Genomic DNA, 19,846 nt, shown 5'->3' on the forward strand with positions numbered 1-19,846 from the left:
GCTTCACGTTTCAGGTACACACCATCAACATTAAATACTCCAATGGTCAAGTACATTGTTGTTAAATAACATGAAACTTCTCTTAACCTGGCGGATTGGTAGCACAGCAGTTAGCAGGGCTGCCTCACAGCACCAGGGACCCAGGTTCGATTCCAGTCTCGGGTGTCTGTATGGAGTTTACGCATTGTCCCCGTGTCTGCATGGGTTTCCTCTGCGAGCTCTGGTTTCCTCCCACAGTCCAAAAATGAGCAGGTTAGGTGGATTGGGCATGCTAAATTGCTTGTGGTGTTCAGGGATGAGTAGCTTAGGTGGGTTATAGGAGGCTGGCTCTGGGTGGGACACACTGAGGTTCGGTGTGGACTTGTTGGGCTGAAGGACCTGTTTCCACACTGTAGGGATTCTATGATTAACTGGTTCATCCTTTATCTGTCAGCATTAGCCTTCTTTTGACTAGTGTTACGTATTAAATAAGAGACAATTTCATACAAAAAGATGCTGCCTACTTAAAATAAAGTTGAATAAAATTGGTAAAATAAATGAAAAACAAATCTAATTTGAACACTCTCCTTTAGAGCAAAGTGAAGTAATTAAAATAAGCAAAATTCTTCTCAGGCCTACCAAGTCTTCCGTAAAATCCCAAAGCAGTCCTAGTTAAAATTACAACTTTACTATAATTGTCCACTTCACTTATATTTCATTCCTGATACAAGAAATAATTTCATCTCCCATTATCTAATTAATGCCCCAGCATGTTTTAATGCAGTTGTTTTCCTTCCCGGAACTAGAATTGGCCATTCAAAGAAGAACATCTTATTTTCCCCACATTTCTTTTAAAGAAACTGCATAAAAAAACCTCTCTGATAAAGTGGCCTTAAAGCTGTTGGATCAAATCTGATGTGACAAGTCAAAACTTAGTATCAAGTCAAACACATCACCTACAAATCCGTGCAAACCAGGACACTCAGACACGTCAAAGATCCAAGCAGAAGTCTATAGCTATTACAACACATTGGGCTGCATCTTTTGTTCAAAAGCATAACAAACCAAGTTGAAACAAAAACCAAAGAAGTATAAAGGATGGCAAAGGATAGTCAGTACCTTTAGCATTTTTGAAAATATGACAATGATGACTGTGCTGTAAAGATGTCCACTCATCTTTATATAATGGCTGGAAGAAACTTTGTCAACAATTTGTTTTAATTAATAAAGATCAACTTCCAAGTACAGTTAGGAAGCCTGGTCATAACTGAGGGGCAGAGAGAAAGTCAGGCCTTCCACTTCTAGATTTATCATGTCCAAAGAAACAGATAAGAGATCCCATTGTGAACAGCATACCCAGACTGTTGGGCATTAAGGAACGAGGAGATAAACGGCAGGTGCTGCATCTCCTGTGTGGGGTTGTTGCTCAGGCTGGAGGCCTGTGACCAGCGATGTGCGACAAGGTTTGGTGTTGGGTCCACTGTTGTCCACAATTTATCTAAACAATTTGGATGAAAATGTAGGATGTGTCGTTAGTAAGTTTACAAATGACACCAAAATTGGTGGTATAGTGAACAGGGAAGAAGATTATCTAAAAGTGCAATGGGAACTCGAGCAACTAGGCCAATGGACCGAAAAATGGCAGATTAAGTTTAATTTCGTTAAATTTGAGGTAAGACAAACCAAGTCAGGAATAAAACAGTTAATGGTTGGGTATTCAGGAGTGCTGTTGAACAGAGACTCAAGGGTGGAGGTACATAGTTCCTTAAAGTGGCATCACAGGCAGACAGGGTGGTGAAGACGACATTCGACACGCTGGCCTTCATCTGTCAAAGCGTTGCACAAGGAGTTGGGGCGTCATGTCGCAGTTGTACATGACATTGGTAAAGCCACATCTGGGGCACTGCATGCAATTCCGGTTGCCTTGCTAAAGGAAGGATGTTATTAACCTGGAAAGGATTCAAAAAGATTTACAAGGAGGTTACCGAGACGACAGGTTTTGAGTTATAAAGAGAGGCTGCCCAGGCTGGTGCTTTCTTCCTAGAGCACTGGAAGCTGAGGGGCAACCTTACAGAGGTTTATAAAGTCATGAGGAGCATTGCCAAGGTGAATAGCCAAGATCCTTTCCCCTGGGTAGGGGAGTCTAAATCAAGAGAGTAGAGATTTAAGGAGCGAGGGAAAAGATTTAAAAGGGATCTGAGGGACAACTTTTACACATTGTGGGTGCTGCATATATGGAACAAGCTACAAGAGAAATTGGTCGAAGCAGATTCATTTACAACATTTAAAAGAATTTGGACAGGTAAATGGATAGGAAACGTTTAGAAGGATATGGGCCAAAGGCAGCCAAATGGGACCAGTTCAGTTTAGGAAACCTGGTTGGAATGGATAAGTTGGGCTGAAGGGTCTGTTTCTATGTCTGATTCTATGAAAGCTGTCATGGGAAGAATAGGCAGTGTTGGGAATGGCAGAGGAGCATAGCAGAGTATCGCAGCGAGAACAGTCCCTCTGCAATGGTGAAGCAAAAGGGAAGGGAAGGCATACTTGCCGGAGCACCACACTGGGGATGCTGTCGCCTTCATTGTCTGGGATGATGATTTCTTTCAAAGACTGTGGTAAAAATTCTAGCATTCCACTCTTTATTTATTTCCAAATTTAACATAACTAAGAATTACAAAGTGAGATTTTGCATCTCTAGAAGGCATAAACAACACCTGTTAATTTGAGAGTAGACATTACCAGACAAACTCAAGCATCCATGTAATTAACAACAAAAGGCAAATTCAACAGGTAAAACATTTAATATTCAAGAATACAGAAACTTCATGCATTATCGAATATGTCTTTCTATGTGGTCTCGTAATGAAGTCAATTTAGATACTGCACCAAACTTATTCACTGAGAAAGTGTGGCAGTTTCATCACACTCTTCAAGCGACTTTAAGTGACAACCTGAATGTATAGTTCTTGGTATATTTTGTTATTTGCACCAACTTAGGATGGTAATAAATATAAATTCAGGATTTAATTAGGAAGCATACCATCCTATAAACAAAACCTTGAGATAAATAAGCTCTTTTACTCTTTCTTTCAGTAGAATTGAGAGCAACTCCCTAGCCATCAAGGCAGCATCTGGCCAATGGTGACCTCAAGGAGTCCGAGCAAAATTGAACTCACTGGGAATAAGGAGGAATACTTTCACAGCTTGGAGTTTTACCTAGCACAAAAGAAATGGCTAAAGTTGTTGAAGGCTAATCATCACTGTACAAGTCCCTCGGGCCTAGCTTGCACACGAGCCTAAATACTTCAAGCTGCCCTCATCGATAGCCTTCTCTCTATCTCAAAACCGGAAGTACAGGTATTCATTGATGATTACATCTTGCTCAGCACTACTCACAACTTCTCAGATACTTGGGCAGTCAGCAAGACTTGGATGATATTCATGCTGAGTTGACTAAGTAGCAAGCGACAACCGCACCATTTAGTTCCAGTTTCTCAAGGACAATAAGAAATGGGCAACCAGTGGTGGCCTTGGATGTAATGATTACAAAAAAAAACTTATGATGCTTTCTTTTAAAAACTGAAGCTGGGTGCTACACTGACAGAGCTGTCAGTTTACATGTAAAGAATTCAGGAAAAAAAAGTGCCACTTTTAATGCCAGGATTTAAAAGCAACATTGACCCTTCCAAGCTTAAAAAAGGCACACGCATGTAGAGTCACTAACTGGTAAAGTGAAGCTGTTGTTTTTACAAAGGCTAAGTATTTTACAATGTGATAACTTGTCTAGATAACTAAAATCGACATCACTCTTTTATTCACCTTATGCCTGTGAATCAAGTAGTAAGAAAGAGAGAAGTTGCTGAAAAACACACTACAAAAACAGTTCAATCAAGCAGAATGTAGAGGAAATCATCTTCCTGAGTGAATCAAAAAATGTTAGTTAGTGCTGTACTTGCACGATGAGAGCTATTATGCAAAAATCAAATAGGTTGAACCAACTGAATCTGATCATAGGTGCAGGGAATAGCTGGGTTGTGAGTGGGATGCATTCTGGAGTCTGTTTGCAAGTAGATTTGTGCACAAGTGTGAACACAATGCAGGACAATTCAACAGAGTCAGCTGCCAGTACAAGAAACTTTCTTATGTTGGGTCTTTAAAATTACGAATGTGATTTCGGCAGAAGTGCAAGTACAAACCTTCATGAGTCAAAATCTATCGGTTTTTTTTGTACCTTCGTGGATTAATGACTCAAATAAGCTTTGCCTCTTCTAGTTCTAATCCTGTCTACCAGAGTTATTCAATAGCATTCTGTTTGGGTCGCGAATTTTCATGCTCTGGACTACAGCCAGAACTGAACAAATGGGCTCATATTATCCAACGGCCAGATAATTCCTTCCTAAATGTGAATGAGAGTTATGTGTGGGGACACTGCAGAATCTGCATTGTAGCAGACTCTGAAGGAATTTCCCAGAAAAGATCTCAAAATACGATATCATTGCCATTGAGGCAGTGCAACGAAGGTTGTCCCTGGGACGACTGTCCTATGAACAGACATTTGAGAAAATTGGCCTATATTCGCTAGTATTTCAAAGAACAAGACGAGATCTCATTTAAACATATAAATATTTTCAAGGGATAAACAAGGTAAATGCAGTAAGATGCTTCCTGTGGTTGCAGAGACTAAAACCAGGGGGCACAATTTAAAAATAAGGAAATGCCACGAGGTCTGAGATGAGAATTGGAAAATTCCATCGGGTGATTTTGTTATGCTTGGGGCCTTCCAAAAGTATCCATTTAAATTAGAGAATTCAGAGGATGCAATGAAGCTAAACAGTCTATCTCCTGAGAAACCATCAAACTGAACCATCAGCTTACTTCAGACATCTCCAACTACAATCCTCTCCTCCCCCCCACTCCAGGCTCAACACCAGCCATTCCTGAGACTTGACCACCATACAGCACCCCCACCTCTACTCTTCTCCTTGGCACCCTACCCCTATGGCTGCCGATCCCCGTCCACTCGGCATGCTAACCACAGCTCATAAAGTGGCTATTTTGATGTTGTACCTATGAATAATAGAACATGACAACTGACTGTTGTAATAAAAAGGGGCATGGTTTGCATAGCCTCAACTGTGGTATGCTGTAAGGGACTTGGCAGATTGGAAGTATGTTCATTTCATCAAAAAGGAATTGAGTTGTAATCCACACAAGGTTGCCACACCTTGAAAAATCAAGTCATGAATTCCATCACTACTGCCTCCAGCCCCATCTTCCAGTTTCAGTGGGAGGACAGCTACAAAAATCTTCACAACCCTTCTTGGAATTCAAGTCCACTAGCATTCAAGGAAAACACCCACACAATGAACCTCAATGGACTAGTTTCTATGCCCACATGGTTAAAAATGGTCTCCTCCACCAGGTCCTGTTATCTCAACTCCCAAATGGTCCATGTCCTAGAGAATGGCACAAAAATGTTTCAAAGACAATCTGAAGTGTTCCTTGAAGTGCAGCAGCATTGATCTTTAAGAATTCATGCTGTCAATTGCTCAGGTGGAGGAGGGACCAGTGACAGAGGGAAAAGTAAACAAATTCTGGATTACATCTGACATTACCTCAGAGGTCAGATCCTCCACGCCACCACATCCAAAGACTTGCACGTCAAACATCAGCCTGTGCTAGTCTATCAATGGTAGAACCACATGAGCCTTTGTTGGCATCACGCTTGAATTGCTGAACAACTTATGACAACAACCTCAGTTCTCATGCTTGTACAAGCAATTTTTTTTATGGGATGTTGGTATTGCTGACTAGACCAACATCTATTGCCCAACCCTAAATCAGATGGTGGTGATGGTGAGCTGCGTTCCCGAACTGCTACAATCCATGTGCTTTGAGAACTCTTATAGAGCTGGTAGGAGGCAAAAACACTGGGCGGGATGAATCAATGAATAGAACATTTAGATGGTCAGACTAATTAAGGAGTGACACCTTTAAACCTGTGAAAGCATCAGATCCGTACACATAATATGGAGAAACACTCCATATGTTCTATGTCCTAAAATTCTGATAGTCATTTCCTAAAACAAATTAACAAAGTTAACAGAAAGGGAAATGTTTCCTAGAAGTTTTCACTATATAGAGGTAGACATCCTAATTTATTGTTGATAGCAAAGCAGTGCTATAAAAATTAGAAGAATATCTCAGCTGGGTCTTGTTTTCCTAATCAAATCAGCAGTACTTTGATTTGATCAAAAACAACCAGTTTGGTCCATTGTGAAGATTTTTTACAGTTGGCAGAGATATGCTGAACTTTCAAACTGTAACAGATGGAAGTCTTTCATGCTTAAATATTAAATTGATAATATTAGATATAGATGGTCAATGAGTTTTGTTTACTGCAACAGATGGAAGGTTAAATATGCATGTATTCACCCAATAATCCCATGTGCTTTCATATTCATCAATCAAGGCATTCATTTGATGCTTGCACAGTATCAAATACAATTTAAGTTAAAGGACATGTTAAGGTATAAAATTGGGTTTGGGATTTCAATCTGGGTGAAGTTCAGAAACTCATCGCTGCAATCCTTGTGCTAAGCTTCAGAGGAAACAATGAAGTATATTTCAGTCAGCAGAGTGCAATGAGGTGAAGGCTGCAGATTCTACAATGGTTAGATGTTATCTCATGCATAAATTTAAAGTTATAGAGTTGGATTCTGATTTATTTCTACTCAGAAGCTTAATTAAGCATATTATTGTTATATGTCCAAAGAGACAAGTTAAACAGATTGCAAATGGAATATTTATACAATCCTGTTTCTAAATCCTCTTAATCTTTGTCAGCCATGTTATAGGTGATCAGAAAGATATTTAATCCACGTTTTACTTCTGCATGCATTTTTATCAATTGATGAGAGATTGAAATTGCAGTATGATATTTTTAACATAAGAAATGGGAGGAGTAGACCATTTGGCCTATTGAGCCTGACCAGCATTCAACAAAGATCATGGTTGATCTAATTGTGGCCTTTAACTACAATTGAGCTGCTCTCTGATAAGCCTAGCCTCCTCCATTGATCATAAACAACTCTACGCAGTGTGGCACACACTAAATGACCCAGCCTTCAGTGTTTACTGGAGAATTACAAAAATTAAGGACCTCCAGAGAGGTTTATCTTTGTCACTGTAATAAATTTAAAATTATGGGTGTCTCATTCATGTTCCCTCATTCTAGATTCCCCAAACCTAAAATTTCTACAGCCCTCTCAGAGATCATTATGTTCCAACAGGGCACCCCTCAGTCAACTAAGCTCCAGTTTTGGCCTAATTTACTCCACTCATTTTGTAAGTCAATCTGTTCATCCCAAGAATGTTCTCTCAACTGCTTCAACACAAAAATAAGGAGATGAGACTGAACACAGTTCTCTGTGTGATGTCTCAACAATGCCTGTACAATTGCAACAACACCTCACCTTTCTTTTTATATCATTTGCTGTTCAATAAGGGCCAATACACCAATTATTTTTCTAATTAATTGCTGTACCTACATGCTAACAATTTGATCAATTTACAAGGATGCTCAGAATTTTGTCATGGAATACATTCTGCAGGTTGAGCCTGCTCCTCCATTTAATATGATTAAAGGTGATCTTCTATCTCAATGATTTTATCCCCGCTTTCTGCCCACACCCTTGACGCCTTTAAAATCTAAACATTTACTGATCTCTTTCTTGAACATATTCAGTGACTTGCCCTCCACAGCCAAAATGATTGTTTTTATAGTCTTCAATGTGAAGAGTAGCATTATATTCCAGATTATATTATTTCAATTTTAATTCTACCAGCAGTCATGATGGGATTTAAACCCATTTCTTCAGACCTTTACCCTGTATCTCTGCATTACTAGCCCAGTAAAACTATCACTACACCACCATCTCCCATTGCCTTTGACAATAAAAATACTATTTTGCTTTTCTGTTCTTCCTGCCCTTGCTGAAGTGGACAGCTTTACATTTTCCCAACTTCTACCCCATCTGTAAAGTGTTTTTAATACACTTAAGCAAAAGATATCCCCTTGCATATTCATCACATCCTCCCCACAACTTGCCTTCTTACCATTCTACCAACACTGAACACAGATGCCATCACCTTCTGTCCCCCAAGATCACTCCCCACCAGCCCCAGCCCTTGCTGTGTTTTCACCATGCCTCCTAACCTTCCTGCTCCGAGGCTGAACATGTTGTTTTTGGTAAAGGACTCAGCTTCGTACCGTTATGCCTCCACTGTAATGAATTTCTGGCTCGCCATGACATTGAACTGTTTTCCCACCACCTCACTTCTTCAAGCAGGAATCCTCCATGCCCCTCATTCCGCTGATTGCTTCGGTATTCCTCCAGTATTCAGCCTCCACTTGGCCCCCTTCCCTTGGCCTCTTACCTGCCCTCGATCTCTTTATTGAAAACTACCAGTTTGACATTGGCTGCCTCAATCTCTCTGCTCCTCTCATCCACTCGAACCTGCCCCTTTCTGATACTGCCGCATTTCACTCTTTCAAGTCCATCTCTAACTTTGTTACGAAACCCATTGACAAAGGTTGTAGTAGTCTGGCACACTGATCTTTACCTTGCTGACTGTCAATGCCAACTCTCAGACATTTCTTCCTGGCAACCCCTGGACCATGATCAAACATTTGACCATCAAGCCATTGTTGCCAGGACTGTCAACAGCCTCATTACCTCCGCAGATCTTATCCCAATGCCTCCAACCTTATAGTCTTCCCACGTCAGACAGCCGTTTCTGCTTCCTTCCCAAAATCCACAACTAGACCGTGCTGCTCGGCCCATCATATCAGCCTGTTCCTGCCACACCAACCACATTTCCTCCAAACATGACTCCATCCTCTCTCCACTTGTCCAGACCTTGCCCACCTACATCCATGATTTCTCTGATGCCCTCCACCATGTTGACAATTTCCAATTCCCTAGCCTTAATTGCCTCCTTTTCACCAATCCCTTTATACATCCATTCCCTATGAGGACAGTTTGTGAGCTCTCAGCTTCTTCCTCAACTAAAGCCATTCAGCACCACTGACCTCTGCATGGCTCAACTTGTTCTCTCCCTGAACAACTTCTCCTTTAATTCCTCTCACCTCTGCCAAGTCAAAGGAGTGGCTATGGGCACCTGCATGGGTCCCAGTTATGCCTGCCTCTTTATGGGGTACGTGGAACAATCCTTGTTCTAGTCCTCACAGGCCCCCTCCCATGCCTGTTTTCTTGATGCATCAATGAATAATGGGAACTGCAGATGCTGGAGAATCCAAGAAAACAATGTGTGGAGCTGGATGAACACAGCAGGCCAAGCAGCATCCTAGGATCAAAAAACGCTGACGATTTGGGCCTAGGCCCTTCATCAAAAATGTCAGCTTTTGTGCTCCTCGGATGCTGCTTGGCCAGCTGTGTTCATCCAGTTCCACACTTTGTATTCTTGATACATCAATGACTGCTTCAGTGTCATTTCATGCTCTGCCACGACCTTGAAAAATTTATTCATTTTGCATCCAATTTTCACCCTCTCTATAACTTTCACAGCATCCATTTATGACACTTCCACTCCTTTCCTTGGCGACCCTGTCTCCATTTTGGGGAATGAACTGTTCACTGCCCTTCATTACAATACTACTGATTTCCATAGCTACCTTCACTGCAGCTCTTCACACCCCATGTGCTGCAAGGACTCTACCTCATTCTCCCAGTTCCTTCATCTACGTCGCATCTGTTTTGATGATGCCATCTTGTAAAACCAAGCTGTTGGAAAGGCTTGCTTCTTCCACAACCATGGTTTCCCGCCCACTACGGTTGACAGGTCAGATGAGCTTGAGTGCCCCATTTCCCATGCTTTTGCTCTTGCCCCTTTCCATCACTGGCAAGTGTAATCGGGTTGCCTGGTCATCACTTTACATCCCACCAGCCTACACATCCAAAGAATTATTCTCTGTTATTTCAGACAATGCCAGCAGCATTCACCAATCATATCTTTGCCTCATTCCCATCTGCATTTCACAGGGATTGCTCCCTCTGGGACACCCTAATCCATTCATTGACGAACAATATCACCAGACCTTCCCACAGCACTTTCCCATGCAACCACAGAAGGTGCAACACCAGCTCCTTCACTTCCTCCCTGCTCACCATCCCAGGGTCTAAACAGATTTTCCACATGAAGCAGCATTTCACCTGTACCTCCTCCAATCTTGTGTACTGTATTCCCTGCACTCAGTGTGACCTTCTCTACACTGGAGAAACCAAATGCAAACCGGGTGCCCATTTTGCAGAATGTCTGCGATCTGTGTGTAAGCACGTTCCGAACCTTCCCGTAGCCAGTCCTTTTAACACATCTATCCTCAGAATGCTGCCTTCAAATTGTGAATAAACTCCTATTTCTTCCCTTTCTTTTAGCTTTACTTGTTATATTGCCCGTCACCATGTCCTCTCTCCCCTCTCCCCACCCCAATGGGACTGTCTAGTCTTTCAAGTCCGGCAACTCGACATACCATTGTTCTGCCATTGTCACTTAATCTGAACTATCGACATCTTTTCTTCCCAGCACTCTGCACCCCATCACCCCAACATCCCCCTCAACTATAGTATAAATGTTGCACCCTGCACACCTCACTTCAGCTCTAATGAAAAGTCACCTAGACTCGAAACATTAGCTAGCTCTCTTAGCTTGGATGCTGCCTGACCTGCTGTGATCGCCAGCATCTGTTGTTTTCAGTACTGAGGTACATGTTTGATGCATAAGTAGCTTCCATTAGACAAATGGGACATAAGTACTGAACATACAACTTTAAAATGGGATGAGTTACATTAAGAAATGTGTCCCAAAAAGAACAGAATTTTGAATTACCTATCAACTAGTCTGCAAAGGACAAAATCTATGAATAGGAACTGCAACATTTACGAGCTCCAGGCTCAAGGGAGGTGCCAGAAGACTGGAAAATTACAAACGTTACAGGCTTGCTCAAGAAAGGTTGTAAGGAACAACCCAGCAATTACAGACCAGTTAGCTTAACCTCAGTGGGAAAAAATTAGTAGCTACATGGAAAAAGGTGAGCTATTGAGGCAGAGTCAGTGTATGATTTCTAATGGGGCAGTCATGTTTAACTAACTTTCTGAAGTTTTTATTTGAAAAGGTAACAGAAAGGCTTGATGAAGCTGACATTGTTGACGTGCGTGCATGGATTTTCAGAAGGTTTGAATGAAGTTATAGATCATGGAATGAAAGAGTCGGTAGCAACATGGATTCAAAATTGGCTGAGTTATAAGGAACAGACAGTAATGGTCAATGAATATTTTTTGGACTGAAAGAAAGTTTGCCGTGGAGTTCCCCAGGAATCAGAATTGGAACCTTTGCTTTTCCTGATATTTATATCTTGGTGGGCAGGGGGCAATTTCAGGTTTGCTGATGACACGAAACTTGAAAGATTTGTAAACTGCAAGGAGGAGAGTGTAGAAGTTCAGAAAGGTATAGGCACATTGGTAAAATGGGCAGATAGGTGGCACACAAGTTTCAATGCAGGGAAATGTGAGTTGATGCATTCTGCTTGGAAGAACGTTGAAAGACAATGTAAAATAGGAAGCACAATTCTAATGGGGTGCAGAAGCAGAGAGACCTGGGTGATTATATGCACAGATCATTAAGAAGTACTAGAACAGGAAGGGTGGTAGGCAAAACATACAGTATCCTTTATTAATAGCAGCAGAGAGTACCAGAGAAAGGAGGTGACATTAAACTTGTACAGATACTTGTTAGCTCTTAACTGGAGTATTGTATACAGTTATGCGTACCACATTACAGGAAAGGTGTGAATTCATTCAACAAAGTGCAGAAAGAGTTTCCAAGAATATTTCCAGAAATGTGGAACCTCAGTTTTAAGAATAAGGTTGAAGAAGTTGGTACTGTGCCCCTTGAAGGGAATATGGCTAAGATCTAATAGGGGTTTTCAAAATCATGAGTGGGCTGGTTGAAGTAAGGGAGGAATTGGTCCTACTTATAAATGTATAAGAGTAAGAAGGCATTGTTTTAATCTGATTTGCAAAAGAAGCAACCACATGAGATTCAGGCAGAGCACTGCATACAAAGTTAGCTTGATGGTAGGAGGCAGAGGGTGGTGGTGGACAGTTGTTTCTAGACTGGAGGCTTACGACCAGTGGTGTTCCACAGGATCGGTGCTGCATCTACTGTTGGTCATCATTTATATAAACAATTTGGATGAGAATTTAGGAAACATGGTTAGTAATTCTGCAGATGACACCAAAATTGATGGTATAGTGGACAGTGAAGAAAGTTTTTCAGATTACACAGGGATCTTGATTAATTGACCAATGGGCTGAGGAGTGGCAGTTGGAGTTTAATTTGGATAAATGAGAAGGGCTGCATTTTGGTATGACGAACAAGGACAGGATTTATACAGTTAATGTTCGTGTCCTGCGGATGTTATGTTGTGGTTGTACAAGAAGTTAGTAAGGCCACTTTTGGAGTACTGGGTACAGTTCTGGTCGCCCAGCTATAGGTGCACTGTAACCATGGTTCTATGATGGTGACAAAGAAACACGGAAAACCCTTGAAGGGATCTTTATCCTTACAACATTACTGGAACTTTCCTACACAATCAAGTAATTGACTTTAATCACAACAATTGTTCAATTCTATCGGATTGAAGTTTGGCCAACATCAAATATTTTGCTTGCCTGCTTCTGCCACCTCACTGACAGATCTCAATTTGAATCTGCTTTGTCATTTAGATAGATATCCTCCATGCTACAAAACCATTATTAAACACGACTTTCACACCAACTATAATCTTTATTTTTTGAGCTCAACAATTAAACCAATGCCCATTGCTAAGTCTGTCTACTAATGCTCAGTACCAGAAAGGCTACATGTTGTCTTTTCTTCTTTTGGATGAACTGACACAGCAAACTCTTCCCTTGATGTAGGTTTGAAAAAAAAGGATATTGCCTCAACAGTTGTTGACATTAAATCAATAGGCCTCACATCATGAGCTATCGCAAATCTATTGCTTTTCATTCATAAGTTCAAATGGGAGATTTTCTAAATGTTTACAAATATGAACATTTATCCATGGACAATGCAATATCATTAAAAAAGCAGACATTCTGCAATATATTTCCCAAAATTTCTGTGATTGCCAGGGTCAAGGATTGAACTGATAGAAGATCATTCCGTACTTATCTTCTATGAAAGGTACTGAGAGAGTCAAATGCAAGATAAATGAAGGGTCATGCTGGATAAGGAGCCTGACCTTCTCCTGGGAAATAAGGCAGGGCTAGTGACTGAAGTGTTGGTGGGGATGCACTTTGGGACCAGTGATCACAACTAAATTAGCTTAAAAAAAGAGTTATGAAAAAAGATAGGTCTTGGATAAAAATTAAAGCTCTTAATTGGAGTAAAGCCAATTTTGACGATATGAGACAGTTACTTTCAAAATTTGACTGGGCTGGGTCTGTGCTCAAGCAAAGGGGCAAGTGGAACGCTTTCAACAGTGAGATAACAAGAGCTCAGAAGCAGTATGTTCCTGTTAGAGTCTAGATTAAGGCTGGTAGAAGTAAGGAACAATGGATGAATAAAGATATTAGGATTTGCTCAAGAACAGGAAGGAGGCATGTGTCAGATATAGACAACTGGAATCAAGTGAATCCCTTGAAGAATATATAAGGGGAGGAGGAACATTATTAAGAGGGAACTCAGGAGAGCAAAAATGGGATATGAGATAGCCTGGAAGATAAGGTGAAGGATCATTCAAACAGATTCTACAAGACATTAAGACCAAAAGAGCAACTACAGAGACATTACGGCCCCTTAAAGGTCAACAAGGCCATCTATGTGTTGGATCATAAGAGATGACAGATACTGTTCGAACATTTATTGAAACTATTTACAGTAGACAAAATCATGGAGGCTGGGGAAATAAATATTGGTGTCTTAAAAGCAGTCAACATTACAGAAGAGGTGTTGCTGGAACTCTTAGAAAAACAAAGATGGATAAATCACTGGGACATGATCAGGTGTATCTCAGGACTTTCTGGGAAGCGAAGGAGGAAATTGTGGGAGCCATACACTAGATATTTGTATCATTTACAGCTACAGATGAGGTGCCAGAGGATGCGTAACATTGTATCTTTAATTAAGAAAGGCTGCAAGAAGAAGTTTGAGAACCATAGACTGGTGAATCTGACATCAGTGGTGGGGAAGTTGTTCGAGGAGATTTTGAGAGAGAGAATTTGCAGAAGTAAAGGCTGATTAGGAATTGGGGGAAGTCGTATCTCACAAAGTTGTCTGAGTTTTTTGAGGGCTTGATCAAGAACATAGAGGAGGGCAGAGTGGTAGACATTTCCCACATGGACTTTAATAAACTCTATGACAAGGTTCTACATGGTAGATTGTTTAGTAAAGTTAGGTCACATGAGGTTCAGGGAGAGCCTGCCAATTTGGATACAAAATTAGCTTGATGGTAGGAGACAGATGGTGGTAGTGGAGAGTTGTTTCATGGACTGGAGGCCCATTATCAACAATGTCCCACCAGGATTGTTGCTGGCCGCACTGTTATTTGTCATTTATGTTAACAATTTAGATGAGAATTTAAGAACAATGGTCTGTAATTTTGTGGAGGACACCAAAACTGGTTGCATAGGGGACAGTGAAGAAGGTAGTCTAAGATTACAAAGGGTTCTTGATCAATTGGACCAATGGGCTGAGGATTAGCAGATGGAATTTAATTTGGACAAATGCGAGCTGTTGCATTTTGGTAACATGAACAAGTTCAGGGCTTGCACATTTAATGATAGGGCACTGAGGAGTGTTGTCAAACAGAGATCTAGGGGTTCAAGTATATAGTTCTTTGATAATTGTGTTACAGATAGATAGGTTGGTTAAGAATACGTTTAACACACTTGCCGTTCACACCCTTGAGTATAGGAATTGGGACACTGGTGTTGTTGTACAGGACATTGATGAGGTCACTTTTGGAGAACCGTGCACAGGTCTGATCGCACTGCTACAAGAAGATTATGATTAAATTCGACAGGCTGCAGAAAAGATTTACAAGGGTGTTCTTCGGACTAGACAGCTCGAGTTATAGGGAGAGGCTGGATAGACTGGGACTTTTTTCACAGAGTTGACCTTACAGAGGTTTATAAAATCACGCACATAAATAAGGTGCATTGCAAAGGTCTTTCTCCTAGGGTGGGAGAGTTCAAAACTAAAGGGCATATTTAAAGGTGAGAGGACAAAGATTTAAAAAGGAACATGAGGGGCAACTTTTTCACACAGAAGGTGGTTCGTATGTAGAATGAACTGATTCAGGAAGTGGTAGATGCAGGTGCAGTTAGAACATTCAGAAGACATTTGGACAGGTAGAATAATAGGAAAGGTTTTTAGGGATACAGGCCAACTGCAGGCAAGTGAGGTTGGGGAAACTTGGTTGGCATGGACAAATTGGATTGAAGGGTCTGTTTCTAAGCTGTATGAGTCTATGAACCTAAAAGATTCTAATTTCGAGAAATACATTAAAACCTTAAATAAAAGCAGAAAGTGCTGGAAATACTCGGGCTGAATCTGTGGAGAGATGCTGTGCTGCCTACAAAATTTCTACTATACACAGTATTTTTCTTTTGTGTTTCAAAACCTTTCTTGCTGTGAGGAAGAAAACAATATGAAATAAGAAAATAAGCTGAAATACCAAATGCATCATACAAATTCTCAGACAACAAGGTGTAGAGCTGGATGGACTTAGCAGGCCAAGCAGCATCAGAGGTGTAGGAAAGCTGATGTTTTGGGCCCAGACCCTTCTTCAGAAATCTCACACTACATAGCAAAGAAACGTGCATTCAAAAAGCACCAAATTCCCATATAAGTCAGAGCCATTGAATTATTTCAGAAGCGTCGTCTCTATCATTGCAGGAAAAATAGGAAAACTAATAGGCATACTGTCGCAACATGTTCAACAATGTAGTACCCCTCAGTACTGCACCAAACTTCAATTGACACAATGTGGCCAGTTTCTGGAGTGAGACTTGAACTAAGTTTTTAAAGTAGGAGCATAAGAACGAGAGAAACTGACATCAAAATATCTGCAAATATGTAAACAGATTCCGCAGTCAGTGGTCTTCATAATACAGCATGCAGGCACAATGTGAAATTCTACCCTCGAGCTGCATTTGATTTAGTTGGCAGGTCACATTTATGGGATAGTATATATGCATTCAAGGCAGGACAGTACAAAAGGCTTCAGGTCAGAAAACAAAATAATGAGAAATTGCTTTCTTCTAAATATGCATTTCACACTTGTGATTCACGATGTTGTCAGAGTGACTCACAGCTTCAGTATACATGGATGTTTTACAGTAAACTGGTACAATTAGTTGGGAAATCAAAGCAAAATTTAGCTGCAGTAAATGGCATAACACTATATGTTTTCCTTCTAAAAATAAGGAAGTAATTAATTTAAAATCTCAGAACAGGATGATGGAATTGGATCACAGAACATTACAACTCAAAAAGAAATTCTTTATGCCATCGGGCCTTTGGTATCTCTCTGATAAAGCAATTCAATTCATCTCCATAGCACTGAATTTCTTTTCCTGCAAGAATTTATCCAATTTCCTCTTTAAAGTTTGCATTAAATCTGCATCCACCGTTCTTTATGGAAGTACATTCCAGATCATAACATGTTGCATAAAAAAAATGTTTCCAGCTTAGTTGGAATAATGTGATTCACTATTTTTCTCTTCCAGTGAATGATTTCAACTACTTCCTGAGTAGATTGAACCTACTTTATAACCACAAGTGAGTACTTCCCACTAATGACACCAAAGTGATTCCTCCAGCTATCTTTGAATCAATAGATGACTGCTCATGATGCAATCGTGAACCCAACCAAAATCTCAAATGCCTGTACCTGAAGGGTGTGTCGCTCCAGTTTCATTTCCAAATCCTTGTTTGCTTTGTCAAGGCGGCTTCTCTCGGCCTCCAGCTCTTCAATCTTCTGTCTGCAACAAAGCAGTGGACATTTGACCATCAGTGGGGCTTTCTGCTCTTCTTTCAAAGTTAACATTTTCACTACTAACAGTTCAGCAAGTCTGGCAGCATCTGTGGGGGGTCACCAGACCCGAAACATTAACTGACGTTTTTTGTCCCCCACAGTTGCTGCCAGACCTGCTGAGCTTTTCCAGCAATTTTGTTTTTGTTCCTGATTTACAGCATTCGCAGTTCTTTCCGTTTTTATATTCACTGATAAGTTGCATTACAATCATGAAAATATAGACTTGGTTTTTGTAATGTCAGAAATCTAACTGAGGAGGAAAATGCAAAGCGATTCAGTGAAATGTAAACTCACCTTTAAAAATGTATTTTGTTGCTACATATATCTCATACAAAACAGACAACAAATGGAAAAGCAACATTAAACAAGAAGGATGCAAACCAAAGTCTAACCCTGCTCTGAAGCGTGTAAGAGAAACTGTAATATTCAGCCAGAGGAACGGAAACTTCAAATGAGGAAGTAATAAGCAAGATTGATCAAGTAATATCAGTAAACGCCAACGCTGTTGGATATCCAAAAGTCACTCAATAAAGTGCCAACAGAAAAGATTATCATGCAGATTGGAGCTTACAGTGTTTAGGTTTAATATATTAGCATGGATTAGCTAACTTAGCAAAGAGGAATATATCATTTTCAGGTTGGCAAACTGTAACCAGTGGATAGCCGCAGGCATAGTACCGGGCCCTCAACTACACTTACAAAGTCTGCATCTCCCATCCCAAAAGTCAATTCCAGTCTGTTATTTCATTTGGAGGAACAAGTGAATCCCCAACTAATGCCCACTATTTGCATACAATTAGCAGATTCCCTTATTCATCATTAAGTAAATAAAACATTTATACGTACCACAAAAGCTTCACAACTTAAATCAATGACTTTTATGTTCTGTACATATTTTTAAAGTAGCTTCTCCTCGAGGACTCTCAAGAATGAACTTCTTCATACATGCATCTTGTTTTATGAACACATTCAAAAGTTAACAACTTGCATTTATTTGTGATTTCCTTTCTCAATAATTATTTGTTCCAAGCCAGCAAATTCAACCCATAATCTGTTCGCATTTGTTCTCTGCAAAAGCGTACATGACAACATACTTTAACAGACATACCATTTGTCAAGCATACTATCTTTTGATTGTTCATTGCAAAGAATGCCTCTTAAAATATTTGAAAAAACAGAATTCCACATTCACAAAAGGAAATATTTCAGCTGCCAAAGTACTTCTAATGAACATTCCAACAAATCAAATTCGTTGGTTTCTAAAGTGGGCCACATTTCACACCCTATGTTCAGAAATATTATGAAACCAGCTGCACCAGAGTATTCATTGAGACTAGCATCTGTAATACCACTAACGTTGGATAGTTTCAAATTCTTAGGTTCCCATCCATAGGCAGCTAAATTGCACATTTATTCACATCCAATTTTCTTACTGTTTTATTCGACCCTTTAAAATATTGTCTATCTTGAAGTGTTTTGCTGCGGAACTTAATGTCAAAGCATCAAAACTGGCAAGCTGTCCAGTGTAACTGCACAATCAGTTCAACAGACTAATCGAGTTTTACTGTTTTTCTCTGTCTTTGATATTACATCATACTGCAGTAATGGCCTCATGTGATTAAGCAGGATGGCAGCAACAATTTCTAAATAGGATTGTTGGTATGTAATTAATGAAGATCTACCTTGCTTAATATTTAACTAAACACAAATCTGATTCAGAGATAGTAGCAACTGCAGATGCTGGAGAGTCTGAAATAACAAGGTGTAGAGCTGGATGAACACAGCAGACCAAGCAGCATCATAGGAGCAGGAAAGCTGACGTTTCGGGTCTAGACCCTTCTTCAGAAATCTGAATTTCCTGCTCGGCCTGCTGTGTTCATCCAGCTCTACATATAAATCTGAATCCCTATTTTAACTTATGTATTGCCTTGTTAATAACACATCTCTAATTTCATGGTACCACCCCATAAAAACACATCAACTTGAATTACGAAGATGGCTGTAACTTTACCTTCATGCATTTCCAGCATTAAGGGAGCTATTTTTCATTGAGCACAACCTAGTTTCTTCAAAAAAACAGATCTTTCCCATACCCCAGAGATATCATGCAGGTCATACACTGGAGTATAAGACGTGAGAACAGGATTAGGTCATTCAACCATTCAAGCCTGCTGCATCATTCAATAAGATTATGGAATTTTCATTGTGGTATCACCACCACTTTCTTTTCTGCACCCTATAAAGGGCTCAATTCCTTTTTTTAAAAAAAGCGTAATTCATACTTAAATAAATTTGTGAGTCACCTTCCACTCCTCTTTGTAGAAGAGAATTCCACTGACTAACAAGCTTCAGGGAGAAAAGAAATTCTTTTACTTCATCTTAAAAGGGGGACCTTTTGTTTTTAAATTATAATGCTAGTTCTAATCTCCTCCACAACAGACAACATCCTCACAGTACCTGCCTGATCAAATCCCCCAGCATTCTATACACATTGCAACAGAGATGGGAGGAGTGCACTGTCTTTCTCTTGTCCTACGACTCCACAGGTCACAACATAAATATAACAATATTTTGCCCAAGTCCCAGAGTATGCTTTCGCGGTATTGGGCTTAGAATGAAAAGATCAAACAGATTTGCTTAGTAAACACAAAATTATCAATTTATCATAAAACAAAAACCCCATCCAGCAGAGATGCAGACTTTGTAACATGAAAATATAACTGTTATAACTTTCTAAATAAA

The 19,846-nt window shown here is 40.2% G+C and overlaps 1 protein-coding gene across 7 annotated transcripts in view; it reads right to left on the bottom strand.

Moving 5' to 3' along the window:
- mad1l1 (mitotic arrest deficient 1 like 1) overlaps positions 1–19,846 on the bottom strand; it is a 772,508-nt gene that overhangs the window by 416,101 nt on the left and 336,561 nt on the right. For all 7 annotated transcript variants that reach the window (XM_059653949.1, XM_048552091.2, XM_048552089.2 and 4 more), the window contains one exon: positions 16,961–17,051. In XM_059653949.1, the coding sequence (XP_059509932.1) occupies positions 16,961–17,051 (91 nt within the window). The remainder of the gene's footprint in view (positions 1–16,960; positions 17,052–19,846) is intronic.

Source organism: Stegostoma tigrinum, chromosome 23, assembly GCF_030684315.1.
Source record: "Stegostoma tigrinum isolate sSteTig4 chromosome 23, sSteTig4.hap1, whole genome shotgun sequence".
Classification (NCBI taxonomy): domain Eukaryota; kingdom Metazoa; phylum Chordata; class Chondrichthyes; order Orectolobiformes; family Stegostomatidae; genus Stegostoma; species Stegostoma tigrinum.